At 50.5% G+C, this 27823-nt stretch overlaps 11 protein-coding genes across 11 annotated transcripts; 7 read left to right on the top strand and 4 right to left on the bottom strand.

Moving 5' to 3' along the window:
* Positions 1-115: 115 nt before the first annotated feature.
* On the top strand, positions 116-1953 carry N7458_006232 (uncharacterized protein; the record flags this gene model as incomplete). Its single annotated transcript, XM_056909614.1, has 2 exons — positions 116-198; positions 381-1953. 2 exons carry the CDS (start codon positions 116-118, stop codon positions 1951-1953), a joined length of 1656 nt encoding a protein of 551 aa, XP_056765318.1.
* Positions 1954-4635: 2682 nt separating this feature from the next.
* N7458_006233 (uncharacterized protein) lies at positions 4636-6074 on the top strand (the record flags this gene model as incomplete). The annotated part of the gene is made up of 5 exons (XM_056909615.1): positions 4636-4912; positions 4970-5046; positions 5113-5492; positions 5550-5623; positions 5683-6074. The coding sequence occupies 5 exons, from the start codon at positions 4636-4638 to the stop codon at positions 6072-6074; spliced, it is 1200 nt and encodes a 399-aa protein (XP_056765319.1).
* Positions 6075-6254: 180 nt separating this feature from the next.
* N7458_006234 (putative MFS transporter) lies at positions 6255-7982 on the bottom strand (the record flags this gene model as incomplete). The annotated part of the gene is made up of 5 exons (XM_056909616.1): positions 6255-6278; positions 6358-6457; positions 6521-6564; positions 6618-6884; positions 7020-7982. The coding sequence occupies 5 exons, from the start codon at positions 7980-7982 to the stop codon at positions 6255-6257; spliced, it is 1398 nt and encodes a 465-aa protein (XP_056765320.1).
* A 1109-nt stretch (positions 7983-9091) lies between these two features.
* Positions 9092-10228, top strand: N7458_006235 (uncharacterized protein; the record flags this gene model as incomplete). The annotated part of the gene is made up of 1 exon (XM_056909617.1): positions 9092-10228. One exon carries the CDS (start codon positions 9092-9094, stop codon positions 10226-10228), a length of 1137 nt encoding a protein of 378 aa, XP_056765321.1.
* A 677-nt stretch (positions 10229-10905) lies between these two features.
* Positions 10906-11818, top strand: N7458_006236 (uncharacterized protein; the record flags this gene model as incomplete). Its single annotated transcript, XM_056909618.1, has 2 exons — positions 10906-11592; positions 11666-11818. 2 exons carry the CDS (start codon positions 10906-10908, stop codon positions 11816-11818), a joined length of 840 nt encoding a protein of 279 aa, XP_056765322.1.
* Positions 11819-13413: 1595 nt separating this feature from the next.
* N7458_006237 (uncharacterized protein) lies at positions 13414-14428 on the bottom strand (the record flags this gene model as incomplete). Its single annotated transcript, XM_056909619.1, has 4 exons — positions 13414-13604; positions 13657-13999; positions 14065-14169; positions 14225-14428. 4 exons carry the CDS (start codon positions 14426-14428, stop codon positions 13414-13416), a joined length of 843 nt encoding a protein of 280 aa, XP_056765323.1.
* Positions 14429-15003: 575 nt separating this feature from the next.
* N7458_006238 (arsenic resistance protein) lies at positions 15004-16362 on the bottom strand (the record flags this gene model as incomplete). The annotated part of the gene is made up of 4 exons (XM_056909620.1): positions 15004-15660; positions 15718-15804; positions 15861-16003; positions 16056-16362. 4 exons carry the CDS (start codon positions 16360-16362, stop codon positions 15004-15006), a joined length of 1194 nt encoding a protein of 397 aa, XP_056765324.1.
* Positions 16363-17206: 844 nt separating this feature from the next.
* N7458_006239 (arsenate reductase ArsC) lies at positions 17207-17623 on the top strand (the record flags this gene model as incomplete). Its single annotated transcript, XM_056909621.1, has 1 exon — positions 17207-17623. One exon carries the CDS (start codon positions 17207-17209, stop codon positions 17621-17623), a length of 417 nt encoding a protein of 138 aa, XP_056765325.1.
* Positions 17624-19071: 1448 nt separating this feature from the next.
* Positions 19072-21562, top strand: pmt4 (dolichyl-phosphate-mannose-protein mannosyltransferase; the record flags this gene model as incomplete). The annotated part of the gene is made up of 3 exons (XM_056909622.1): positions 19072-19302; positions 19398-21039; positions 21108-21562. The coding sequence occupies 3 exons, from the start codon at positions 19072-19074 to the stop codon at positions 21560-21562; spliced, it is 2328 nt and encodes a 775-aa protein (XP_056765326.1).
* Positions 21563-23648: 2086 nt separating this feature from the next.
* On the bottom strand, positions 23649-24182 carry N7458_006241 (uncharacterized protein; the record flags this gene model as incomplete). The annotated part of the gene is made up of 1 exon (XM_056909623.1): positions 23649-24182. The coding sequence occupies one exon, from the start codon at positions 24180-24182 to the stop codon at positions 23649-23651; it is 534 nt and encodes a 177-aa protein (XP_056765327.1).
* Positions 24183-24545: 363 nt separating this feature from the next.
* On the top strand, positions 24546-27581 carry N7458_006242 (uncharacterized protein; the record flags this gene model as incomplete). Its single annotated transcript, XM_056909624.1, has 2 exons — positions 24546-25256; positions 25338-27581. 2 exons carry the CDS (start codon positions 24546-24548, stop codon positions 27579-27581), a joined length of 2955 nt encoding a protein of 984 aa, XP_056765328.1.
* Positions 27582-27823: the final 242 nt, after the last annotated feature.

Below are 27823 nucleotides of genomic sequence, written 5' to 3' on the forward strand. Positions count from 1 at the left end.
GGATGGTCGGTTCAGATCCATTGAGCACTATTACGGGAGGTCCCATCAGAGGCATCCTGCGCCACCACGCTTGACGTTGATTTCTGCGCCTGCCTTGATCCCATAATAGGCCATAATGACGCATGAGCCAGAAAATCTCACCTCTAATCGAAAACGTACTTTCAAGCCAAAAGTTCGGACTGGCTGCATCACCTGCAAGTGAGTTCTGATTCACCGAGATAGCGCTACCTGGGGCCCCTTTCCAATATCAAAATACTGACACAATCAAGGATACGGCGGGTCAAATGCGACGAAGGGAAACCTGCTTGTGAGAGGTATATTCTACCATTTTGAATACAGTGCAGATATGTCCACAAACTTTAGACTAATCAATGATTCAGGTGTCTACGTACCGGACGAAAATGCGATGGCTATGAACTGTCTAAACCCTCAGTTGTGGTACCCAAGGCACTGGCCCCGGCTCCCGCGGTCGAATCATCTATAGAAGCCCGGGCCCTGGAGCTCTTCTTCCACAAAACAGCATCACAGCTAGCAGGTTCTTTCGAGGGCGCATTTTTCCAGGGCAGTGTCGCCCAGTCGAGCCTCGTGGAGCCTACTATCCGGCACGCCATTGCGGCGATTGCAATTCTCCACGAAGAGATGTCGTCGCATTCAGCGGGACGAGACTGGGATCGTAACGGCCCAGATGTGCCGATTCAATTCTATAACAAAGCCATCCGAGCTTTGCTTCAAAAGTTTAGAACAGAGCAAACCTCGATTTCTTTGACGTCGATGGCAAACATATTGTTCACCTGTTTCGAGTACTTTCAGGGGAACTTGATCACAGCCAGATCTCACGTCAAAAGTGGAATCAAGCTTTTGGAATCTTGGCGAGATAAGACGAGGATGCTCGACGATAAACCATGGGGTCAGAAGTATGACTCCTTTGAATCATATTTTATGGAAACTGAAATTGCACCGATTCTCAGTGTCTTTCGGATCAATATTTTGGATAAGGAAGATGCAAGAGATAGCGCCTTCTTCCTGAATCCGGTTGATAAGAACGGCGATGTTGTGCTTGGCGATCGATTTGAGAATATACAACAGGCTAGAGTCGGCTTGTTAGATGTGATGACGTTGGCGAGTTGGTGGTTCCCCACGACTGGCGAGCATGCCCCTAATCCGCACCAGGTTGATGAAAGGGTCGACCTGAAAGTGAATAATACAGACGAGATTGTTTCTCAATGGGAGGCCAACTTTGACGACCTGGTTTCCCGACGAATTTCCTTATGGCCAGCCAAAGAAAGACAAGCCGCGAATGTCATCCGCATTATCAAAATGGCCGAAACATTGGCTGCCCGTAACTACATGGCTGATAACGAGTGCTCATGGGATGACGCACGATCCGAGTACGAAGAAATGCTATCAATAGCCGACGCTCTCATTTCCGATCACAGCCGCTTCCCAGATGATGGATTTCGACTCTTAAGTTTGGATTTCGGCATGCTCTTCTGTTTCCACCTATTAGCCTGGAAATGCCGATGGCCTTCTCTTCGTCGTTGGGGGCTGTCGTTATTGCGGAAAGTCCCTAAGCGCGAGTGGCTATTAGATGCGAAACATTATCACGGTATCTTCTCTCGCATATTGGAGATTGAGGAGGCGCATCTTGGTGCTTCTTTGGACGAAATCCTTCAGAAAGACTTGGTTCCTCCGGAATATGCTCGAATCTGTGATTTTACGGTGATAGCTCAGCCTTGCTCGTTTCTCTCCTCCCCCATTTCCTCATCCTCTTCTTCACCAAGAGGATCCGCTTCTTTCGCTGTGACGTTTTGGAGTAAGCCTATGGGTCTTGATGGTCCGGTATCCAGCGTCACGGAGTATATACAGTTAGAATCTTCTCAATCAGGCGAAACAGCTGTCCCGTCAAGTTTGATTGCACAGCACTACTCGCGACTGCAAGAGGCAAGGGGATAAAGAGCATTGGGCCGAGGGCCTCTTCAGCAATGATCGAGAGTCTGATGAATCATGATTTCCTAACTAGGAGCGCCTCGTCAGGTTTATCTTGTACACTAATGTATTGGTGAATCAAATATATTCTACGATGCAAGATAATTGGCATGTCGTTGTATCGCTCATCACACATTTGGGGGTTTCATTCAGCTTTAACTAGGTTCGGATGGCTGTATGCGCAACCAAAAACATAGTCTGCCCGAAGAACGGCACAAGAAGGGAAAGTTGCAAACCTAACTGTGCAGCATACACAAAGAAACTCTCCAATAGTGATGATAATTCCCATGACAAACCAAGATGAGCAATATTAGACCGGCAAGATTTACTCTATACTTCCTACAGGCCATCGATGAACATTTGTGTCGGATATTTGATAAAGTATAAGCCGTTCGATGGCGCGGGCGAGAGTTCGGTGTTTTCGGCGGGTTTGACAGCAATGTGATGGACACATATCCCCGTTGGCCGAAGTTTAATCTTCCTACTGCAGCCGCTGACGAGCATACAATAATGGACCAGCGCGAATCCAAAAACAAAACCTTTGTGGCTGTATTGAATCCCGCAGTTCTTACGCCTTGCAACTTACACTGTCCGTGATTTCGGGAATGGTATGCGCTGTTGATTCGGTTCCCACAACGACCGCAGGACATCTCAACGTTGGATGTTGGATATTGGCTGGCTTAGAGGCATTTGCAAACCATTCGGTACCAGATTAGTCTTTGTATCAGACTGGAAGCGATATTCCCAACACTTTGAATTGTCCACAAATGAGACTACTGGGATTGAAGAGTTAGCACCAACAATATCCCGAGAAGCCGAGAATACGATTCTAATACGATTGTTGCAGGCCCAGACGATCGTCTGGAGAGAAGTGGGGGTGGGGACTGATAATTGATCCCAATTGGACCCAAACTTGTTTCAACACTTCTAGATTTTGAGAATGGGTCATCTCCAGGGACAAGCATATGCGCGGTTTCGGCTATTCTGGAATCGGGGTTCGAAGTGGCGATCTGGCAAATACTCGACTCTTCTACGCACGTAATTCAAGCAGGCGGCTAAACGTGTTTTCTGTGTCAGTCCATCAAGCTAAGAACTAGGGCTACTTTTAGGATAAATGCCTAGACCAAGGACGGTATGGTTGACGATCACGATCTACAGCAGACGATCAGCCAATCAAGGCATAAGGGAATCGATCGTTTCTCAAGATTTAACCCCATCATTACCCGATATTGGCGGGATTGAACAACTGTTTGTCCATCGGTTCAAAGGTTGATGACAAAGCTATGAAAATCAGACAACCTCGAATGTATGACGAGTGCCAAGAACAACCACGATATTTCCCGACACCGAGATGGATAACGATGAAAGCTCCGCCCCGCACATGGCGAATAGTCCAGGGGCCAGTGCTATCCTCGGTGCCATTTCTAGATCAGTACCATTCCTAGACAAAGTGCCAGTATAGGCAACAAGCGCGAAGCGAACTCGTACCGAAGACGTGGAGCCGCCCGCATGCGCACGTAACGATTCTAGCAAGGTGTCCTTCGTGCCCGCATATTCTCCCACCTCCTGCTGCCAGAAAGTCTGGCAAGTAGGCGCGGGCTTCCAAAGGGAGATATGCGGGGTCGATGCTCAACGAGCATGGAAGTAGGCTCATCGTCCTCCGCCTGCCTCTTGGACCGCGGAAGCGCGGACTGGACCCGGCCCGAGTTAGGGTTCTCCCAATATTTTGTGGAGGAGCTCCGCAGAGGTATGCAGTAGTGGTCCACTAGCCGATCCATGAGGAAGATCCACCGACTGGGCAATCGTCGGTATTTTACATAAGAGCGACAAGCCGACGATTTCAGTGGTGTGGATAGTACGCACGAGAACGAAAGGGAAACCGCCCATTGGTGGGGGATTGGAAGTGGAAAGCTTCTAGAATGGGGTCTAGCTGCCAAATCCGGGGTCAGGGTCGGTGCAAAGCATACCAACCCCATAAACGCCCTCGGGTGATTACTGCACTGGGAGAAACTGCGGCCAGCGACGAAATTCAATTCCAAGATATTCTCTGGATTGGAGGGTGGGTCATTGGAAGTTTGTGGAGCAATGAGATCGCCCATGCATGTCATGGCCCCGATGATCCGGAACTGGGTCAACCTTATCCTGGCGCACCAATCGCATCCAACGGGAGAATTAGTCCTCCCCACATATGAAAGGTATCTACTGTAGAATCCGCGGAAGTGAAAATGTCCTTCAACCCAGGTAGACAGCGTGCCATACGGCCGTATCCAATATTCCACGACTCAGACATCCGCCAAAAGCCATATTGGATAGCCGGGTACACAGTCCCCGGTCCGGGGAAGCTACCGGGCACTGACTTCCCCATTCGTCAAGGTAGAGTTCAGCCCTCCCAGAATTCGAGATGAAATGATGCACGGATAGGGTCCGGTACCAAAGTATGACCCCCCAACCCCAAATGATAGATTTTCCCTGGTTTTATGGCGGCGACAATCGTCGGAGGCGTGCTAGACCAACGTTTGAAATAGAAGACTCTATCCCCGGCTTGATCGTCGTGGTTGGAGAGGTTTGGTTTTCAATGTACAGCTGCAGTCTTACTCCGATGTGGAAGCTCGCGTGTTTATCGATGGTGACTCGTTCACTTGTATCATCATGGGCGAGGAACGTTCGGTGAACTATAGTACGCCGTCGGATGGAGGGTCGGCGTTGATTATCGTGAGTGTGGTGTTGTCCGTGGTGCAGATCGTCTTTGTTGCGGCGCGGTTTTATACGCGCTATATGCAGCGGATGAAATGTGGACTCGATGACTATGTTATGCTCTTTGCCCTGGTAAGGCGATTCCCTTGCGATTTGATCTCAGCGCAGGGCGGTGCTAACAAATTCACCTCTCAGGCTGGAAGTTTGGCAAAAGCAATCCTCTACATCGTCTGTAAGCACTCCCTTTCGTCCACCAGCATGGGAAACAAAAGATGCTAATCAAGGTTAGTGGTCGAATTGGCAGGACTCGGGTATCATCTTGATGAACTAAGCCAACCAAAACAGAAAGTAGCACTCATCCGAAAGGTATTTCCATCCCGTTTACTCCCAAATCTCACGTCTTTTGTATCTGCAGTTTTAACACTCATCCAGTCTTTCTTTGTCCTGGAGCTACTAGACGTCCCCCTCTGCATCACGCCTGCCAAAATCTCCCTTCTCCTCTTCTACATCCGCATCTTTTGCATCCGCAAATTCCAGATCCTCGTCTACCTCGTGGGATCTCTAGTCCTGGCCATTGGCATCACCGTCTTCTTCCAGACAATCTTCCAATGCTCACCCATCTCTTATGGCTGGGATCGGAGCATCGGCCATGGCACTTGTATTAACCAAACCGTGTTCTACCGGTATATCTCACCGCTCAATGTTTTGACTGGCATTTTGATCCTCGCTATGCCCTTGCCATTGGTGTGGAAACTTCAAGCACCAAAGGCACAGAAGGTGGCTTTGACTGCAGTTTTCCTCCTGGGTGGACTGTGAGTATTCTTGTTATCTAACAGGATAAAGAACACAATGCTAACTGGGCCCAATAGCGGAACTGTGGCGAACATCCTTCGAATGGTGCTTTTTATGATTAACACTTCTACACACCATAGTGATATTACCTGTACGTCCTCTTGATCGCCCACTACCAAGATACACCCGCTAAACTAGACCTGCAAACAGGGTTCTCCATCAGACTAGCCATTCTGTCCGTCGTCGAAGGCGCAGTCATCATCATCGCCTCTTGCCTCGTAACAATCTGGCCCCTAGTCATCCGCCTTACACCCCAACGCCTCCTCTCCGCTCTACCCGGTTCCACCCCTCCATCCCGAGAACATCACCAATATTGGTACATGCCCACACGCCTGCAAACCAAAAGTGAAGCCGCCCTCGCAGACTCAAGAGCAATTAGTACCCCCCGAGAACCAGAATCAAAGAGTCCCTGGTACAGCTCACACTCCTCGTTCGAGGATCTAGAAGATCAAAGATGGTGGAGTTACGAAGAAGGGGATGAAATTAGGCCCTGCGGGGCCACTTTCGTGTCACTTAGAACAAAAGTTGAGACTCATCAATAATAGAATATTGATTTCTTGGTCAGCACTATCTGATTGATTACGATATGGGAGGTAAGGTATGTAGTGCTGATATTATGCCCTGTTTCTGGGCCGAACGGAACTTCATTTCGGTCGTTACTCATACATCAACGGCCAGTGTTTCATGAACTGGACCGTTGAAAAAACAGCGTCCGATCACCTCTAGTAGGTGTATCGGTAGTCGGCCTGAAGTAAGGTGTTAGTATCACAATTCTTTAGATTGTCGATGCCATGCTGAGCAAGATGGAAGACATGTCAAACATACCACGTGCTCGATGACACGCTCGTGGCGTTTCTGCTGTTGGTTCACCTTGTAGAAATACAAGGTGAACACGCCCACGATCGCCATCAGTAGGCCTTGGGATCTATCATTTCAATCAGTAAAAAGTTTCCATCTATGTTTCAATGCCGAATCAGAATAGACTTACCCTACCGACACCCAAACCGCGGTCTGGTAGAGTGGGGCCTCTACCTGACGGACGATATAGCTGCCCGCCACTCCCCCAGCCCATTGCATGCGCTGACCGCCGCGGCTGTGACGGCGCGCTTCCACTGCCCAACCACGTTGTTCGCCTGGTAAGCGTTCAACGCGGCCCAATTGGAGACGTAAGCCCCGGTCGCGATGAAGGTGCCGATGTATCGAACGGTCACCTGGGTGGACTGGGGCAGTCCGAACATGAGGAAGCCAGCGACAATGCAGAGGGCATTGAAGACGATGAAGGGGCCACGGAGGCGCAGTTTGTCGGCCGTCAGGGAGGTCACCACGACAGGGATCACGGCGTAGTAGTAGGGCTGTAGGAAACGGTATGTTAGCGGCCTCGAATTCGTGGTATCCGGGGGCAAACGACGACATAAGCGGCGACATCATCGCGCACTATTAGAGCCGCGCAGGAACTTCAAAATCAACACTCAACTCTTGACACTCACCGGAACCGACATCAGAATCGCCTGGTTTGCACTAAAGCCCATGCCCCCCTCCAGAATGATCGGCAGGAAATACGAGAGCGCGGTCGACACCAGGTTCAGCAGGAAGAACATGCACGCGAAGCCATAGACCTTCACATCCTTGAAGCACTCAAGCAACCGGCCCCAAGAGAACGGCTCAAATCTGAGATCAGCACGATCATCCTGAATTCTTGCCGCGGCAACACGAGCCTCCCGCTTGGTCAGGAACATGAAACTGTGCTCGGAGTTCTCCGGGAAATCGACCATCCACCAGTACGTGACGATGCCCAGGACACAAGTGATAGCTCCCTGAACAAGATACATCCAGCGCCAACCAGCGAGCCCTGCTGTACCATGCAGGTGGTTGAGGCCGAAATTGAGCAGGTTTCCCGTGGCCAAGACTGAGACTTCAGCTGCCTGCAGGAAAGCGAATCGGAGCTGCTGCTCTTCGCGCAGGTACCAAGTGCTGATCAGGTATGTCAGACCCGGGTAGATACCCGACATTGCAATGCCCAGCAGCACACGGATAGCCATCATCTGGCGCCAGGTATTGATGAAAGCGGTGCAAAGAGTCAACACGCCAAAGGTGAAAGTGATGGCCGCGAACCAGAGACGGGGACCGACGAAGCGTACGGCAAGAGTGCAGGGAAGCTGGAAGACAACGCTGGCAATGGTGAAGATGAAAATGGCCACTGAGAAGCGCGAGCCGTGGTCCAGGTCCAGATCAGTCAGCATGCTGGTGACAGCAGCTGAGGAGAGGATGCCCGAGTCCAGCAGGTTGAGGCTACACAGCAGGCCGGCGATGGTGCAGAGACGCCAGTCGGTCTTCCAACGGACACGGCGCTCGACCTCGGCCCAGTCACGGACGACTGCTCTACGGATGTCGGCCGGCATTTGCACATAACGGGTGCCCCGGATGACAGGGTCGACTGGACGATCCGCCATTGCTGGTTTGACGTCGAGACACGAGTTGGGGTGATGGTAGTGGGATGGTTGTGTGTGTTTGTTGGATGGAGGAGGTGTGATGGGATGATGGAGAAATGGATGAAGGCTGATGAGGTGCAGGGTTCAGTGTTGGGAGGTTTCACAGGAAGACGTGCTGTGTGTGTGTGTGTCTTCTGGAGGCCCAGTTGTTGACAGCAGGGACGCGCAACTGTGTGTTTGGGGGAGACGCGCTGATTTTCTTTATCGTGACTATCGTGATGGTCTCGTATTTTTTTTCTCGTGTTCCCTGATCTGCATGTGAGCAAACCGACGCTATTCGAACCGGGCCGAAAGCTTGCCGATTTTTTTGTTATTTCTATTAGCTTCTGCTAGTCAGATCTTATGGCCTATGAAGCAGGATTGATCTGCACGGGTCTTGGAAGGATTCGTTTTTGATCTCATTTTCTGGTTATGTCTGGGGATCTATGTGGAATATGCAAGGATCTCATGAGCATAGTAAGTTGCATGTTCGAAAATGCTTCTAGCCATGTTTATGTGCAGGGAAGTGATAATATATGTGTATATATTGTCAGATACTTGAGTTTTGGCCTCTCGTCGTTATATCCATAAACTTTGGATTTCCAGATAGGCTCCAGGGCCCACATGGGCCACATGGACAGGGTCATATCAGCATAGCTGGAATGCAACGCTCCGAGCAAGCAGAATACTTAAACAGGAGAAATGTAGATGCCTCTGGGGTCCACCAGGAGCTGATTATTATACGAACCATGATCTACGGAGTTACACCTACCTTACTGGCTCAATCAACAGGTTGCTCGATATGATTGGGTCAATAATAAGCTTGTTCCTCCGGCTAAAGCTTTGTCCCCTGTTAGGCCATTCGGTAACCAACTGGTGACCTCCTTAGGTAAGTCCGCTGCCCCACGTCTTCGGGCGAATGGAAACCGCATCCACTTTGGGTCTTTTGCTGCAGCTTCCACGGGCCTGGAAAGAATGGCTCTCTGCTCCTGCTTTTGCTGCTTCTTCTTTTTCAGTCCTTCTTCCTCTCTCTTCTGCTGACCCCTCTCAAGCACTCCTCCTTTCTTATAACACCAACTCCTCCACCGACCATGGTCGAACTCATCAACCCTCCAGACCCACGCACTCTCCTCCCTCCACTTCTCGCCTGTCTCCCCACAGCCTTTGTCTCCCCTCGTCCGCCGCCAGCACTCCTCCCTTTACTCTCCCCTATTCTCCGCCAGCGGATACAAATCCTCACCTCCGTGTCTACCTCCTCCTCAGACTCCTGGCTCCGCCTGCTCTGTTGGGACACCACCAAAGCCGAGCGTGTGCAGAGCATCGTCGACGATTCAACCTTTGAGCCACACCCGGTCTCTGGTGAAATCGAGCTGCCCATTGAGATCCCGGTGACCTATAAGCGTATCGACGATGAGACCCTTCGCGCTCGGGTACTCCTCTCCGAGTACTGTTTGACTGTCATCTATCTCTGGTGTCCAGACGACGAACAGGGTGGCGGCCGGGGCTGGCGTGTTGCGGAACTACTTCCGCGCGAGGGCCCCGCTGAAGACGAGAGCTCGTGGGCGTCCTCGATCGGCGAGGCCAATGATCAGGCCAAGGAGAAGCTTCTAGCCGATGCGTTAGATGACCGAGTCCACGCTCAACCTGCAGACAATGGTCTTGTCCAGGACGATGATGATGACGATGATTACTGGGCGCAGTATGATGCGACGCCGGGCAATAAGACTCCCGCCCCGCGGGCAGGTTCTTCAAACCACCAGCCTTCGGGTCTATCCGAAGCATCGTACTTCTCACAGTACGGGAATGTCCAGCCCGCCATGGACAACCACGATCCGGAAGAAGAGCAGCCCGAGGTTGGACCGTCCTCTCTGAACGGCGACATGTTAGCGAGTCTGCTACGGCGTCAAGTCAATGACTTCGACGACGCCTCGTCCGCCCCACGTACAAATGGCTATGTACATGGCGAAGTCCCCAGCGATGCCGCTGCCCGCTCTCTTAGCCACCCGCGCCCTGCATCCGCCTCGTCGGGTAGCTCTGACGCCGTGGCCAAGTTGGAGCAAGAGGCCGAGAGCCAGAGCACGTACGAAGTAGGTGTGAAGCAGCACATCGGCACAAGCATCAAGAGCCTGTTCCGCCTGGCCAAGGCGACTGGAATGTCGCGGGTCGAGTTCCAAGCCATGGTCCGCACGGAGCTGGAGCTTTTGGATGTAACGGATATGGACGATTGAAATGCGATTTTTTTTTCTTGCTCTTGCATCTTCTTGCATGATACCCATGAGCCATGAGATTTAGCTTGGGATTGAGATCGATGAGATGAGTTGGGAATGGCGATGGACTGTATAGTTGGCACTTTTTGAAACAGATATCAGCCATTGATTGACGCATGCTGCATGATGCATTTGGGGGTTTGGGTGCATTTTTACTCTTCTTTTTTGTAGTTATCTTTATGACTTGGTTTCGGTTTCGAGGCATTTTGGTTGGTCTAAGTTGCTCGGTAATGCGATTTGCTCTGAATTTCGTATCACATATTTACTACATTTTCCATCATTCTTTCTCTCGCTGTGTATCCATCTAAGTATGGTATCACGTGCAAGCTAATCTGCGGAATGCGGCGAGAAGATATAGTGAGATGCTTTATCTCGATGGTAGATTGGCCAACAGCCAGCTCGGTGCCGCCCCCACAAGATTGATTAGGTAATTAGCAGGAATAGAAAGGGTGACAGGACGCCATATGTACTCCGTCACAACAAAAGCGGGCAGAGGAAACGGACGGTGACTCATAATCAGGAGCTGGCTTGTGAGAAAGGGCCAATCCCAGCATCATTGCTACAAAAACTACAAAAAGGATCTATATACGCAAGACCACCAGATTTCTTCCAGTTATCGTGAATCGAGCCGCCTTACAATGACCAACAACGCATCAAACGAGAAATATTCAGCTACATATCAAGTCCTATATTCTCCACTCCTCCTAGAACAAATCCTAACATGGATCTCCGAGGACACCAATGGCTACTGGCCCCGTCCTGAAGCACCCAAGAAACCTCAAGCATTGAATTCGACTTCGAATCTAAACCCAAATTCAGACGACGATTCCGACTACGATCCCACAAAATACATCGAATCAGGCGGCGTTCTGCTTCGCTGCGCCCTCGTCAACAAACACTGGTTCCATGAATCCACACGCATCCTCTGGCGCCACTGGAAAGACCAAAATCTCTGTCGGTCCGTGCTTACGGAAACCTTTGCGAAAATGAAGCTGGATCGTCGACAATTCTACGCGAATATGATTAATCGCGCGGATCTACTTCTCATCGGGGAATATATTGCTTGCCAGGTTACGCAGAGCATAACCCTTAGCGGAGAACAGCGTGCTTGTCAGGTTGTGCGGAGTATCTTCGAGGATATTACGTTTCCGAATCTGAGGGCTGTTCATCTAACTGTACCGGGGCATTTCGATAAAAGGGTGGAGATTCCTATTTTCCGTGCGCCGAGGTTAAAGACGCTTTTGCTTGATCCGGAGTATGATTGGCTTCCTGTTAGTTATTCTGTGTCTCAGGATCAATGGAAGATGTTGTTTGAGCTTATTGTGGTGAGTTTGTGGAGTTTCTTGGATTCTAGTATCTTCGAGACGAGAATGTGTACTAACTTGGAGACTGGTGTAGGACCGGTTTCCGGATCTTGAGAATATTGAGTTTGAGGATCAGGCTAAGGTTTGGCCGGGTGAGATTCAGAAGCTGAGGGATCGGCTTTGTCACCTTAAGAATTTGAATGTATGGGGTGTGGAGGAGAGTACAGTGATAGGACGTGGGTTGTGAATCTTTTGACAAACGGACTAGAGGGGGTGGATGGGGAGACATCTTGTCTTCTTGTATATACTTTACAGTCAGGTCAGTATAATTTAGGAGGATATTATGAGATCAAGACTGTCCTTTACGCAATTGTGCTTGCAACCACTCATCCTGTTCGAGCTCTTGGGCAGAACTACGTCTTTCCGGCTCCCATTGCAGCATTTTTCGCACCAAACAGAGGAATTCTTCCTGTTCCCGGCCCTCCAGGCTAGTCTCCCTTTGCTCCAGCGGGGTATGCTATCCCACCAACTCCCCATTACGAAATTCACCTAGAATATCAAACGAGTCAGTCTCGGCACCTCGGCTCGGAGGACGATGTTTGCTCAGGATGCCATACCTTCTGGCGTAAGGGATTTCTGTGTCAATTTCCCACGTGCGAGGAGACTTGGAGGCGGCGGGCCGGGAAGACGTATCATTTCAGTAAGATGGGCCCGACTCCTGTAGGTTTGGAATTCTGGGTCCTGGCCGGTGAATAAGGAGCCTCCTTCGTAAAGATTCCAAATCTAAAGAGGTAAGTCTGGCATTCCATTTATTGGGATTATTTGTTCCCTCGCCACACATCCCACATTCCATATGTCAACGCCATATGTCCATGGAACTTCCAGAATGACCTCCGGTGCTCGATAGATAGCAGGTTGGATATCTTCCGCATGCTCTTTGTCACCGAGCACAGCGGAACCAAAGTCACAGAATTATGTCTCTTAGGGTAGTACCAATTGGCAACATATCCCGGAATAGTTTCCCCTCAATTGCCTGGTATGTTGGTGTTCGAGCATGACTCAGATTGGTAAAGTTGAGCGGTGTCCATCTTCGTGACAGCTGAGGCAAGGACTGCAAGAAGGACTTGAGCATTCCTATGGCATAATAGGCCAAACTTATGCAGGTCAAGGTTGGTATATTGGAGAAATTTGGTCGGAGGCTCAGTGACGACCGGGGGATTCAAACATAACAATGGGATGATGGATGGCAGAGGATGGCTTGGCTGGACCTCCGATCTGCCGTTGACAGGTCAGGTGATCGTCAGGGAGTGTTGTCCTAGCCTTCCTCCTGGGCTGCAGGCCTTCCTAATTAATACGTAGGATCTGGCTCAAAGGTGAATAGCTTACCGGATTTTTTGAACTAGATGCCATGTTCTGGGGCTATAGACAACCCCGAAGTTGCTGAAAGGGCAGGGTGGGGGTTCGGAAGTTCCCCCCAGGGGGTCAGTCAAGCAACAATCAATCAACGAGGAAGTCGCCACAACTTTCTACAATACGTCCCAGGACTCATTGCAAAAGTGACATGATACTAAATTAAGGTCAATACGAAGTCTTGAGTGATGTGTATACATAAATATTAATCAAGCCCAAGCCACGCACTGGCCTTGGCCAATCAATATTGTGGAAGGTGACAATTGGCAAATCCTGCCTATGATATATTTGAGAATTTATCACTTTTTCAAGATTCCACCCTAAAATTAATTCTTGTCTGCCTCTGAATATACTTCTCAGTTTATCTTGGGCTTAACAGCAAAGATCTTGAATGAGCCTTCAGTCTAGTTAGCATCGTATCTTATCTAATGTTCAAGTTGGGTTATGTCGCAGCTCACCAGTCCAATGATTGAAATCAACATCTGGCAACCCCTTTGTCCCCTTTGATTCGGTGGTTGCAGTACTGCAGCATGAGCTCTTTGATGGTGCTTTGTCAGCATCTTCATTCAGCGACATTTCTTTGTACAGGTTTAGGTCGCTGTTGGTGTTGATAATCAACACGTCTGTAAGCTCACCATTAGCATGAAATCAACGCAAACAAGGTAGTATAGGTACCTTGGAATCCTGCTTCCTTAAGATATTTCTCATAATCATAAACCTGACTAGCGCCAGCTATACAGCCAACATAGAGTGATAGATCTTGTCTTATCTCTAGTGGAAGCTCTTGTTTTGCCAGGATATCGCTGATCGCAACTCTACCTCCTGGCTTTAACAAACGGAATATTTCTTGAAACACAAGATGTTTCTCGGCGTCTGGAACCAGGTTTATCACACAATTGCTGATGATGCAGTCAACTGTCGATGACGGCAATGGGATAGACGTGATGAATGCCTCGATGAAGGATGTATTCGAGGCTCCGGCATTCTTCGCGTTGCGACGGGCTAATTCCAACATGTCCTGTATTACAAGCTCAGCACGGCGAAATGGTTATACCTTTTATCAGGAGGAGTACTGTCACCTACCTTCGTCATATCGACACCGATAGCCTTTCCTTCCGGTCCGACTTTTTTCGCGGCAAGTAAAACATCGATACCTCCGCCACTACCTAGATCAACCACCGTTTCGCCCTAATCGAAGTGTTATAACGACGTGGGCCCTGAAGGTTGGCAATTTGGATCATACTGGACTGATACTAGCCGTCGCTAATGGATTCCCGCAACTAACACCTAGATTCGCATTCTCGGGAAGAGAGAGTAAATCCTCAGGATCGTATCCAAATGCCGTTGCGACTTTCCGCTCGTAGTCCCTCTGGTCATTGGAGTTGGCCTGAGTCGCGACACTGGCATATCGTTGTTGCACGGACCGATATGTATCTTCTGCATTCATCGCGTGGGAATATGGGGCCAGGTACTTGATTGAATGTGTGTAAGATATCAAATATCGATAGGTATACTTGATAAAGAAGAAATATGTTCTGGGACGGGACGGGAGGTGCAAGTTTATGTCGTTTCCCTTTCGGATTAATAACCCGGCGAGTCTGGATCTGCGGGGTCAATGAGAGGGACGGTGCGCGATTCGCTGTCTATACGGCAGGACAATCTTGGCAAGTGAATGACCTATCATCTCCTTTACATTATCTTCAGCTATCCTGCTTGGTATGAATGGAATTCATCGTATTAAGAATGTAAAATTTGATAAACAAAAATGCGTGCGTGGAATGTAGCTTCAGATTACATCAAAATAGATGAAAGCTTCATCATACTAGCCGGAAACTGGTTAATTAAAGACAGACTGTCCAAAAGCTCACGAGAGATAAGATCATCAATGCATTTTCTCGCTACATAAATAACTACATCGCTGTAGTCACTTCTCTAATCGCATGCATGATCATTATTGATAGGCCGTTATAAAAAAGTATTCAGTCGATTCCGAAGGCACGAAGGCTTGTCATCAATTTTGTGTCAATCCTTCCACCCAAGACGCTTTCCGATGAGTCTGACGACATAAACAAGACCAAGAAGTACCGGAACCTCGATCAATGGCCCCACAGTAGACGCAAGTGCTTGATTGCTGTCGGCACCGAATGTCGCCACAGCGACCGCGATTGCCAGCTCGAAGTTGTTGCTGGCAGCGGTGAAACTCTGAGTGGCAGCCAACTTGTAACCAAACCCGAGCTTGTAAGTGACTAGGAGAGTCGTGAAGAAGACGATGATGAAATAAACGATCAGGGGAGCGGCCACTCGGATCACCGATACAATCTGGTGTACCACTTGGTCGCCCTGAGAAGCGAACAGCACCAGAATGGTAAAGAGGAGCCCAAGTAGTGACAGTGGGCTAATGTACTTGACAAACACTTGGTCATACCAGCGTGGACCGGCAACCTTTCGAAGGATCATACGTGAGACAATTGCAGCGCCCAACGGGATCCCCAGGAACACTGCAACGCTTTTGGCGGCCGTGGAGTACGAGAAGGTAACCTGGCTGCCCGAGTGACTGATGACGTTGATGAAGAATACAGCCAAGGGGGCAAAGAGCACCATTTGTAATATCGAGTTAATGGCAACGAGGATAGCGCAATATTCATTGTCGCCGCCAGCGAGACCGGTCCAGATGAGAACCTCCACAGAGTGTTATGTCAGTTCAAGCCGGATACATCGTAGAGTGGGCTCACTTACCATAGCGATACATCTAGCCAGTCCAACGAGGATCAAACCTTCTCGTAGTTCGGGTTGGTCCGGTAGGAAAGCCCACGCCAATCCAAGCTAAACGCTCGATGTCAGCAACTATTGTCACAATCAGTTCAGGGTCTGCATCTTACCATCAAGAAGGGAGCAATAATCCAGTTCACAAAGATACTGAACCCAATCTGAACCCAGATTGCTCGCTGTTTGAAGACGTGGTGCAAAGATTCGTATCTTACTTTGCAAAGGATAGGGTACATCATAACTAGGAGACCGATAGCTTGGAACGGTCAGTTTGTAACTTTGTTTCTCGGGGAATGAAGAATAGATACCGATTGGGATGGAAACCCCGACAAACTTCCCCTTTTGAAGAGCCGGCCCTGTGTTTTCCACAAAGTTGCCTAAAATGATGCCGATGGCCATGGCAAGAAAGATCCAGACGGCTAGAAAGCGGTCTAGCAAACCCAGGCCCTTGAAGGCCGACTGCTGAGACGGAGGCTCTTCATTTTCAGTTCCTCCTTGCTTCTCAACATCACACGTGGTAAGATCCTGTGTCCGACCGGTCAATGTTGGGCTGGAAGATTGCGATTCTGCTGTTGCCGTCGGAGGCGAATGTGTTCGAGATTTTGAAATGGCCATCTCTAAGACAGGCCGATTGATAATACTCCACAGATTTCGACTTGGCAGATGCGTTGTATTGGGGGAGAAATGAACAAAGCATATATCGAGGATTGTCGATAAAAAACTTCGCAGCAAAAACAGAAGCGTCTATAAAAGATGTAGAATCTGGAGTATTTGGCAGGTAGAAATTAAGCACTAGTCAGGCCATAGTTGAATAGTGGAGCCATGATAACCAATGAAAAGTGGCGAATGACATCCTGCCCGTCTCGACCAATCATATCTAAGTAGTGACCAACTGTCATTGCTCCAGGTTCGTGTTTTTTTCGGCCACGAAAAGGCAGGGTCTCCTTTTCTAAATCTTAACCAGTCATGATCACCAAGTGACATTGTCATGCAAAGCTTGCCTCGGACACATCGTATCAGAATATCCTCATGACAGGTTTGATCAGCCAACACAAAGAAAACTGGCCCCTGCCAACCCTGTAGTACTTGCCACTGATCTAATCAGATAAATTACTTGAATTACTCAAAAGGCACCGGAAGCATCATCTATGATCAAGCATGCCTGATATATGAGCTTTCACTGATTTAGGAACAACAATCTGTCCGACGTTTCTGTAAACTTTCGGTTCAATACCCACCTTGAAAATAAAGTTCTAGATTGACAGGCTATCGGCTTGTAGTGCATTGCTTGCGCCCAAGCGATATATAGAGTTCAAGAACAGACGCTTGCCCGGTCTCTCGCGTAGAAGATATCCAATCGAAGACTTCCGCAACCATTCTTCACTTATCTCTTCTTGCCGCTCACAACCAAGGAACCACTTCACCTATACTTCTTATACAATCACGCAAGAATCATACCATGGCTGCCAAACCTAGTGTACTTTTCGTCTGCATTCACAACGCCGGTCGGTCCCAAATGGCCGCTGGCTATCTCAGTCACCTCGCCGGCGACGATATTGAAGTTCGCTCTGCCGGCTCCGCCCCAGTCGACTCCGTCAATCCTAAGGTCATCGAAGCCATGCTTGAAGAAGGCATTGACCTCCGCAGTCAAAAACCTAAGATTTTGACTACCGAGGCGGTCCAACTCAGCGATGTTGTCATCACCATGGGCTGCGGCGATGTCTGCCCCTTCTTTCCTGGCAAGAAGTATCTTGACTGGCAGTTGAACGACCCCGCGGGTCAGGGCATAGATGCGATCCGACCCATCCGTGATGACATTCGCCACCGTATTGAGAACCTCATTGCAGAGATCAAGTCTCAAAGTTCGGCTGTGTGATGGTTCGACCATCACTCCAATGTGCAGGGAATTTAGGATTGGCCTGACAGTATTTGGAAGGTATTAATGCCAGACTTGGAAGAAGCACGCGTTTGATTGTCAAAGTTCAGGCCTTCTATCTTCTGACCGAGTTATCTCATGAACAAGCCATTTAAACGTTGGATGAATGAATATTTAGATGGGTCCATCTAGCTTTAATTTGATGTCTATGGGAATCCTACCACAGTTGAAGATATAGAAATTTATAGAAATTTCTTAATCACGGAGTGCTCCGCCTTACTCCGAGAAAATCTCGGGCCTTCACCCAGAATCAGACACATTTGTGATAGTTATTCTCTTGGGCCGAGTCATATTAAGAACCTTGCAAATTCCATGTGCCATTGATTGTGCTCATAAGTATGAGATTGATCGTATACCAATAGCGTCTGGTAGTAACACAATAATTTCCATCACCTAGACAGAGGAGACTTTCCCATATAGTCTTTTCCTGGTACTAAGGTATCCGTTTCATAAGTTGAATGAAGCATCTTATGGTATGGGAGACTAACATAATGTCGGATACATTAGCAACTATTGTGAACCACTGCTCTAGCCAGCTACTCGAAAATCCTTGTTAGAAAGAGGCCGAGGTCCATCAAATGTCATGAAACAATTTAATAATCTCACCTCCGCAGATAGGATCAGTCAGGCTAAAATTAATAATTTCATAACTTACAACTTGGGATGCTAACACGATCGTTGATCGTGTCCAAGCAAGGAAACATGTAGGGAAAAGAGACTTTTTTCATTTTGAAATACACTCTCTTACAGAATCAGCTATTACTATCCCTTATAGTGTTATATTTCAATCATGAGAGCCATATAGAAGGGCGACGTATATAGTAGCATTCAGCGAAGATACTAAGTGTAGGGAAAGAAGAAAAACCGTAGTTTATTTCCTTTTTCTTGCCGGAGAAACCAGGCAGCCACACTCACAATCTGCACCTACAATAAGCATGTGAAGAATCATTTGGAGCACAATAATAACCGCGTCATCGGTGCTTCCCCTGTCGCATGTTCGTTTCGAAATAATAGCCTCTTAGCCCTCTGATTGGTAGGGCTGCGGACCATCGTATGTACTGTAGATGCGCGCCCGCTCGGGCCACCGCCTTGCCAGACACAAGAAGACACGCAACCAGTCCAAATCGCCCCCTCCGGACACTCCTTTCTCTGTAACCAGCATTTCCCGGCCTCAATCTCGGAGTGCCATGCCCTTTGGTGATTCTGGTAAGCTGCTAGCATCGATCTTGGCCTTGGCTTTACCCTCCATTCTCTTCTTACGAGTTATTTTGATAGAACCCTACTGACAGCTTCGCCGTTTCGGAAGTCTATTTACTTTAGGTGGTTTCGCGGTCATTCTCTATCGGTTTTCCCTTTTTTTTCTTTGTTTTCTCTTCTCTTTCTTCACCATGTCGTCGCCTTCTTCCTCTCTGCGTAAGAGAGGCGGTAAGAAGGAGACTTATGCGGCCGTGCCGTCGAACGATGCCTCGCTGCCTCCTGCGGTCGCGGTTGCGCGCAAGCAGTCGGAGTGGGATTATTGGCTGGCCATGATCGTGCTCACAGTGTTGGCATTTGCGACTCGTTTCTACCGCCTTGATTACCCGAATGAGGTTGTCTTTGATGAGGTTCACTTTGGCAAGGTAAGTTTCTCGGTGGAAAGCTGAGCAGCGATGCAATGGCAAAAGGGGCCCTCCCTCGACCAAATTGAGCTAACATGTGCTTGCCCCATTACTAGTTTGCCTCGTACTACCTTCAGCGCATGTACTTCTTCGATGTCCACCCTCCCTTCGGAAAGCTTCTGTTTGCCTTTATGGGCTGGTTGATCGGATACGATGGCCACTTCTTCTTCGAAAACATTGGCGACTCATACATCGACAACAATGTGCCCTACCTTGCTCTCCGCGCGATGCCAGCTACTCTCGGTGCCCTGACGATTCCCGTCGTGTTCTTGACCATGTGGGAGTCTGGATATTCACTACCAGCCTGTGTGTTGGCGGCTGGTCTGATGGTGTTTGACAACGCGCACATCGGCGAGGACCGCCTGATCCTTCTGGACTCCACCCTGGTGCTGTCCATGGCTCTTAGCGTTCTCTGCTACGTCCGATTCTACAAGCTGCGCCACCAGCCATTCGGACGTAAGTGGTGGAAGTGGCTGCTTCTGACAGGTTTCTGCATGAGCTGTGTCATCTCGACCAAGTATGTCGGCTTCTTCACCTTCGTGACCGTCGGTGCTGCCGTGATGATCGACCTGTGGAATCTGCTGGATATCAACCGTCGCCAGGGTGCCCTTGACATGTACACCTGGATCAAGCACTTTGCTGCTCGTCTCGTCGCGCTCATCATCATCCCTTTCTTCTTCTACCTCTTCTGGTTCCAGGTCCACTTTGCCGTCCTCACCCGGTCTGGACCTGGCGATGAGTTTATGTCCCCCGAGTTCCAGGAGACTCTGAGCGACAATGCCATGACTGCCCAGTCCGTCGGAGTCCAGTACTATGATAGCATCACTTTGCGCCACAAGGATACCAAGACTCTTCTCCACAGCCACTGGGAGAAGTACCCTCTGCGCTACGACGACGGCCGTATTTCCAGCCAGGGCCAGCAGGTGACTGGTTACCCTCACAACGATACCAACAACCTGTGGCAGATCATCCCCACGAAGCCCCTGGCTGATGACAGTCAGAATAAGAGTGTCCGCAACGGGGATATCATTCAGCTCCTCCACACCGGCACCAACAGCTACCTCCTTACCCACGACGTGGCCTCCCCATACTACCCTACCAACCAGGAATTCACCACTGTTACCCCCGATCTGGCCGAAGGCGAGCGCCACAATGAGACGCTCTTCGAGCTCAAGATTGAGAATGGCAAGCCAGCTCAGGAGTTCCGCACCTTTGCCAGCTTGATCAAGCTCATCCATGTCCCTACCCGGGTCGCCATGTGGACACACACCACTCCTCTCCCCGAGTGGGGCTTCAAGCAGGCCGAGATCAACGGCAACAAGAACATTTTGCAGTCCAGCAACTTGTGGTTCGCCGAGACTATCGATGGCCTCGCGCCTGATAGCCCCCGCCGGGTGCATGAGGAGCGCAAGCCAAAGTCTATGCCTTTCCTGCGAAAGTACTTTGAGCTGCAGGGAGCTATGTTCCACCACAACAATGCGCTGACTAGCAGCCACCCCTATGCTACCGAGCCCTTCCAGTGGCCGTTCTTGCTCCGTGGTGTGAGCTTCTGGACTAAGAACGAGACCCGTGGCCAGATCTACTTCCTGGGTAATCCTATTGGATGGTGGATTGCCAGCAGTTTGCTGGCCGTGTTTGCTGGTATTGTTGGTGCCGACCAGCTGTCTCTCCGCCGCGGAGTGGATGCCTTGGAAGAGAGTGAGTTCTTTCGACTTGTCGATTCCCCACATCCTTTTGAAACAGCGACTAACATTTATATCTTCTAGTCTGGGGTTCTGGAGCCCGTTCGCGCCTGTATAACAGCACCGGATTCCTCTTCCTCTGCTGGGCCGCCCACTACTTCCCGTTCTGGCTGATGGGTCGTCAGCGCTTCCTGCACCACTACTTGCCATCCCACCTAGCCTCGACTATGGTCACAGGAGCCCTGATTGAGTTTATCTTCAACCTTCAGCCCCTGGACCCTGCCACCGCGGCAGCCCCCGTGGATGACCCCTCCGGCAAGGCCAAGGCACACCGCAGCCTGGGTCGCTTCGTCACTGCCAAGGAGCGCATGGGCCGCAGGTCCATCATCGCCGGATGGATCGCGACCCTGGTCATTCTGGCTGTGACCATCTATGGATTCGTCTTCTTCGCTCCGTTGACCTACGGTACACCGGGTCTGGATGTGGATGGCGTCAATGCTCGCAAGTGGTTGAACTATGACCTCCACTTTGCCAAATAAGGGAATCCATGGAGTTTTTCCACTTCCCACGACATTTCCCTCTTTGATCTCTGATTTCTGATCCCTGATCTTTCGTTTAATCTTTGATTACACTTGCCACACTAGTTGGATGTGAACATGATATGGCAGAGCTCTGGGCGGAAAAGTCTTTCATCCCCTCATCTCCGATTTTGACACCGTTTTTTGTAGGAGTATGTGTATCAATGTTTGCTGGCGACTTTTTGCGATAGAGGGGCCATGGATGGTGTTTGAAATTTGATAGGGTCTGCCCTGCGAGTGCGTGGGTTGACCTGTTGTCTGCTGTGTGTATCTACCGGCCATCTCCATTATTATTATTCTTTCGTTCCAATCTCTTCTTCTTTTTACTTCTTGGGTCTCCATGACTACTAGTTCCGCTACGTTCCATGCCCAATCCCAAGGAGATGTCGAGTCCTTGTGTGACTGTAGATTGCTCGAGTCATCCATAGTCTTGAGTGGTGCAAACCTGAGTATCTTCATCAGCTGACCGGGAGAAAAGGTGATGCAGACTCGCTCACGGCATCCACGTGATTTGTTTTAACTAGGGAGGTGCACGGTAAAAAGTCATAAACGGAGTGCGAGGATAGTAGGCAAGGAAAAGGACAATCATGAATGATATAGATTAATCTGTCTTGAGCGTGCCCTATCGAGCATGCTCATTGGACTAGACAGTCCTCTTGTAGCACGAGATCCAATTAATTAGATTGGGCTACCGGGCCCGAGGCCAGAGCGGATCTGTCTTTTTTTTTGTTCTCATTTGAATTACGATTTGTACTCGTATTGCTCTACCATTTTGATCGTGACTTTGATTTCAGCCTGAGTTCGGTATGTAGTCCATTGTCCACGTACTCCCGATCAACATTAAGCTCCTTAGCTCCGTAGTGAGTTTTAGTCGGAATCATCCAGGTTAGTAACTACTGTAAGTATGTAGTGTATGTAGTGCAAGTGGATAGACCGCCCCCTAGATCGGCCAAGAGAAGCTTGCACTGCCCTCTGACGAATGCATTCCAGTCGGAGGGATTTACTGTAGGGAGTGGTTTAAGTAGTGCAGGGAGCTCCGTCGTCTGTGCGAACATTCTTGCGTTTCTAGTAATTATTCTATATCCGGGAAAGGATAGGAGCTTAGAGGATAGAATAGAATCGGGACTATGGGACTATGGGACTATGGGACTGTAGCCGACCTACAAAACAGGATCTATGTAAACTCTGTAGTGAATACTCCATACTGTCATAGATGCTCTTCTGGATGGATATCATCGGCGGGTCCGATCGTGACATAAGCGCCGGCTCGGGCTATTTATTTATAGTCAAGCCCCCAAAAGGTGTCCGGTCCATACAGTCCATACGGTACTCCGTACTGTCACCCAGGATCCTAAAGTTAGTAAAGAGGTCTCACCCAGCTGGAACCATGAGCCAGTCGATAGTCGCCATGGCTCGTCCTGCAGTACTCAGGTACTCAGTAATTACTCCATACTGTGGTTTACAAAAACTGTCCATTGTAGTCAATGACCGATCTGAGCCATGATGCCCGTCCAGGATTATTAAAATCTCTGGAATCAGAAATTCGACTGAATGTCGACGACATCATCATACAGTACATACATCGAACCATCCGGGCCTAATCCCTGCCCCGTCCAGCCACAAAAGGTGCCGAGAGGCAAAAATATTGCAGGGTCGAGACGGAACTAGACGCCAGGCGTGCACTAATGACTGGCCTAACTGGATTGTGTTTTTTTCTTCTCTGGTGCGGATTCCTAGTCTGTTTAATAGTGCCCTTTTTTTAGTGCTGTGAATTGCCTAGACGATCGTGCGTCTTTGGGTAATTTTTCTTTGTTTTTTTCTGCTTGCTGTTTCCATTTTCCCTCATTCTTTGCCTCGAAGTTTGCGGACATTCCGTCGTCCGGACTGTGTGCAGCGCTTTTCCTTGACATTCACATTCTTGGGCTGTCTCCCCTGGCTTCGGTCGCTCTGGAACCTTTTACAGACCAGTAGTTCCATCCCGAACCCGAGCTCGTCAGGGCACTGAGTCTTGACCTGTCCTTGAATCCCAAGATTCCCCAACCGGGTTCTACCTGAGCAGGTCCTTTTTCGGTGGTCTCCCACAGCTCCACATCGCCCGATCTGACTCGCTCCAGTCTGCTCGACCGGACTCAATCGCAGCGGAGCCCAAAACTGAAACGGCCAGTACAAGTGTCCCGGACACCAGCTCGGGTCTCACCTGATTGTGAGTCTTTTCTTTCGCTTCTTCAGCCTCTTCCCTTTCCACACGCTCCTCTCCAACCTCCAACCATCCCGGTCTCTTCTCCTCTGCGAGTTCTCGGTTCAGGGGGTCACAGGAACCCAAGTCTGAACCTTCTCGGGAGTCTGTTGTGAGTTTGCAATCAGATCGCAGCATCCGAACCCACCGGGTGGATTCCTTCCGGGGGTCTTGATCAGCCGCTAGAGAAGTGTGATTATTGCTGCTGCTCGTCGGTTGCCGTCTCCGCCCTCCAGAAGCTTCTGCCCGGACTGAATTGACTGAACTGACTGGTTTCCCCTCATCTCCTTCCAGTGTCATCATCATCCCCCTGATCAGCATCAGCATCAGCATCAGCGTCGGCATCGGCATCGGTCATTCGTTTCCTCATTGTTCCCGCTGTACAATTAGTTCTCTGGTCTGCCCTTGCGACCGCTCGGCCCATCGGCCCATCCTTCTCCAGGCACACCCCCTCCTCCTGGATTGATCGCTTTTTTTTGAATCCACTTTTCCCCCGTTCACCTGCATTGGACACGTCGAGCGAACTCACCGAATAGAGCCTCCAAGAGACTCTTCACGGTTGTTTCCGTTCTTTCTCTCCTCAAAAGTTGCTGGGAAACCTTAATGGGAGTGATTCGCGATTGAAGGGAGGCAGGTCTACACGAAATTCTATCTCGTCCATTCAGCTGCTCCCCTGCTGCAGTCGATAAATACCGCACTACCGCACCAATGCCCATCAAGCTGCCCAAAGGCTTCACCCGGAGGAAGTCGTCGGGTAATGTTCTAGACGACGTGGATGGTCAACCCCAGTCCTCCTTCCGAGTCTTCGAGCGACCGGGGACCCAACAACGATCAATGACCGACGGCGGTCCGCTCACAAAGCGCATGAGTGAGGGCCATGCTAGTATTGAGGACGATAACATCTTCGCCGGGTCAGAGCATCCCTTGGGTAAAACTCGGTATGGCCGCCCCGGGACCATGGAATCCCTCAGGAAACGACTGACCGGTCGCAATGATAGTGGTCCGACCTACGAAAGCTCAACCTCGACTCGGCTCAGTTCCTCCTCAACCCAGCCTTCATCGACCGAAATTTCACCGCCCGATGAGGCTTCCTCCCCACATTCGAGAATCCACGACATCCCCGCTCCGCCTCCGCTCGCAGGGGCCCTCCGAGCCGCGGGTAGGACGTTCTCCTTCGGGGGACGCTTCAATAAGAACTCGACACCCCCTGCTCCCCCTCGACATGCCACGCCGGAGGTGCCCAAGCAGCGTGCCTACAGCGGTAGCACGGACGACACAGCCACCCCGCCCAGGTTACCTGATTCGCAATTGAATCTCGATCTCGGAACAGGGGGTGATGACTTCGGAAAGATGTTTGACAACTTAGGGAAGCGAGCAAGTGCCTTGTTGCGGCACCCTTCTCCGCAACGAGCTCAACAGGTACGCGGAACCAACCAGTCATGGCAAAAGATGATGCAAGGGGGGAGATGATGATAAACGGGCTAACGGCTGTGGTTATAGTACTCCTCGTCTCCACCTACGCAAGCCCTGCCGGAGTTTCAAGCAACTGACAATAAAGCTGGACGACCTACTCCCATTAATACAGACCGATCGGTGCCCGTCGAGCCCTCCCCGTATTCATGGGGTAGCCGTCACTCTGGCGACAACTTGCTGAAAAGCCCCGCCAGCGACAAGGTTACTTCGCCGGCTCGTTCGCCACCCGAGACTGTTACAACTTTCCGCAGACCGTCACCGTCGCCGGCCCAGATGCTCGGCGCGACTACTTCACACCGGGCGTTGGAGAAGCCCGGCAGGCGGCCGTCGGATGGCTTGCGGAGGAGTGGAATCTACTCGGTGGAACAGGACTCGAACGCTATTGATGATGAAGATGCCAAGATGGTCCGACAATCTGTGCTGTGGACTAAAGGCTCCTCGCCTAGGTGGGAAGAGGGTACTTCCCTGTCAGGTGACACGCCCTTTGACAAGGGCAAGGCCACTAGTCCTGCATACTTGAGTCCGACTGCGGACGAGGGCTTATTTGCAAGACGTTCCCCCGCCCCGAGTGATCACGAGCTGGACGATGCGCGATTGGCCGTTCAGTTCGCCGAGAGCATGCCCAAGTCTACATCTCCAGCCAATGGCAATAAGGTGATGACTCCGTCTCAATTCGAGCATTACCGCCAGCAGCAAGAACTTCGACGGTCCAATAGTGATGCCACGAAGAGCGATGAGGAATCCGAGCATGAAGAATTTGATAACGACGAAGATGAAGTAGAGAAGCAGCGGGCAGCGGAGCGGCAACGACGAAAGCAAGAGGCTCACCTCTCCCTCTATCGGCAGCAGATGCAAAAGGTGACGGGCCAGCAAGCTTCCTCCCCCATGCTCCGTCCGGAAATGGCTTCAGCCAGCAGCAGCACTCCCAACCTTCCCAACCGCTTATCCAACCCGGGCGAAAAGTCCTCTAGCGGGAAGAGCAGCAACGAGGAGGATGACGAGGAGATCCCGCTTGGCATTCTGGCAGCCCATGGCTTCCCCAATCGCAACCGTCCCCCGACTCGCTTGGCCAATGTCAGCTCTCATCCGAACCTTCGCGCGTCGATGCACCCGTATTCTTCGTCGTCTACCTCTCTGGCCGGCGCGGATGCTGGCAACAGGGGCAGTCTACCTGTCTTTGCCAGAAACTTGCCTCAGGATCCCTACTTTGGTGCTCGTATTGTCAACCAAACCAACCGCGAATCCCTGGCTTTGGGTGGTGGCTCTGGCTCCGTTTATGGAGGTGCTTCTTCCCCTGTCCCTCCCCCGGGTGGTCTTGTTGGTGTGATTGCCAATGAAGAGCGGAACAGGGCAGCTCGACGTGCAGGTGGAAGTCCCAACCATTTGGCAATGTACGAGCAGATGCAAATGGGGATGGGCAATCCAGGCGGCGTTCCTCGGCCTTACTCGATGATGGGGCCGCAGCCAATGACGCCCAACGAGCAGGCTCAGCTGAACCTTTCCAACCAGATGCAGAATATGATGCAGATGCAGATGCAGTGGATGGGACAGATGATGCAAATGCAGGGCATGCAGGGTATGCCGGGTACTCCTCCGATGATGGCGGGTGCCATGCCACCGCAGATGATGGGAGGAATGCCCATGCAGGGTGGCCCTATGGGTCCTCCTTCAATGTCTGGCCACCCTATGGCGGGTTCTCCCTCCGTCATGGGCCTAAATCCCAATCTGAGGCCGATGTCCATGCAGGGCCCGCCTGGCGCTATGGCACCGAACTTTGAGCAGCAGCGTACTCTCAGCATGCTTGATCCCAATATTGCTGCGCGACGAGGTTCACCGTTGCCCCATCTTCCCGGCGGACCACCCTTCAGACCCAACACTGGAGGTTACGCCGCTTCCATCGCACCCTCGGAGCGCAGCAATGCCGGTCTGGCATCCCGATATCGACCTGTGTCGGTGATGGGAGGTGAGCCTGCCCCCGGCGTCTCAGCCGTGCACAAGGGCTGGAACGACGAGAACAACCATCAATCGTCCCTGTCCGTTACCCAGTCCCACATGGGTCTGCCCAAGTCGTCTTCGCTGGCAACCGTGACTGTGCGACCCGTGTCCCGAACAAGCCAGTCCCCTGCCGGCCGCAAGCCATCTGCTTTAGATGACGATAATGACGACGAGGGCTGGGCTGATATGATGAAAAAAAGAGACAAGAAGAAGAGCGGTTGGAAGTTGAAGCGAGGCACGTCCTCGCTGGGTGATCTCTTGAGTGCCGTGCACTAATCTCTCGGCTCTGTTCTTGCATTTCCAAATTGAAATCGGTGTGCATTCGGCTGATGCATGCCTGGCGTCGCTGTATAGAAAATATTTTTTTCCTAATTCTTCTATGCTTCGTCTCGCCTCTCTTCATGACATGATTCCTACGCACATACCCACCTATATGATCCAGACAGCCAAGCTCGCATGATTTTCAGCATCGACGGTTCTCTCCTCGAGTATCGTCTGGGAAAAGCAAAAGCATCCTA

This window comes from Penicillium daleae (genome assembly GCF_028827525.1).
Source record: "Penicillium daleae strain IBT 16125 chromosome Unknown utg000006l_segment0_segment0, whole genome shotgun sequence".
In the NCBI taxonomy this organism is placed as follows: Eukaryota; Fungi; Ascomycota; class Eurotiomycetes; order Eurotiales; family Aspergillaceae; genus Penicillium; species Penicillium daleae.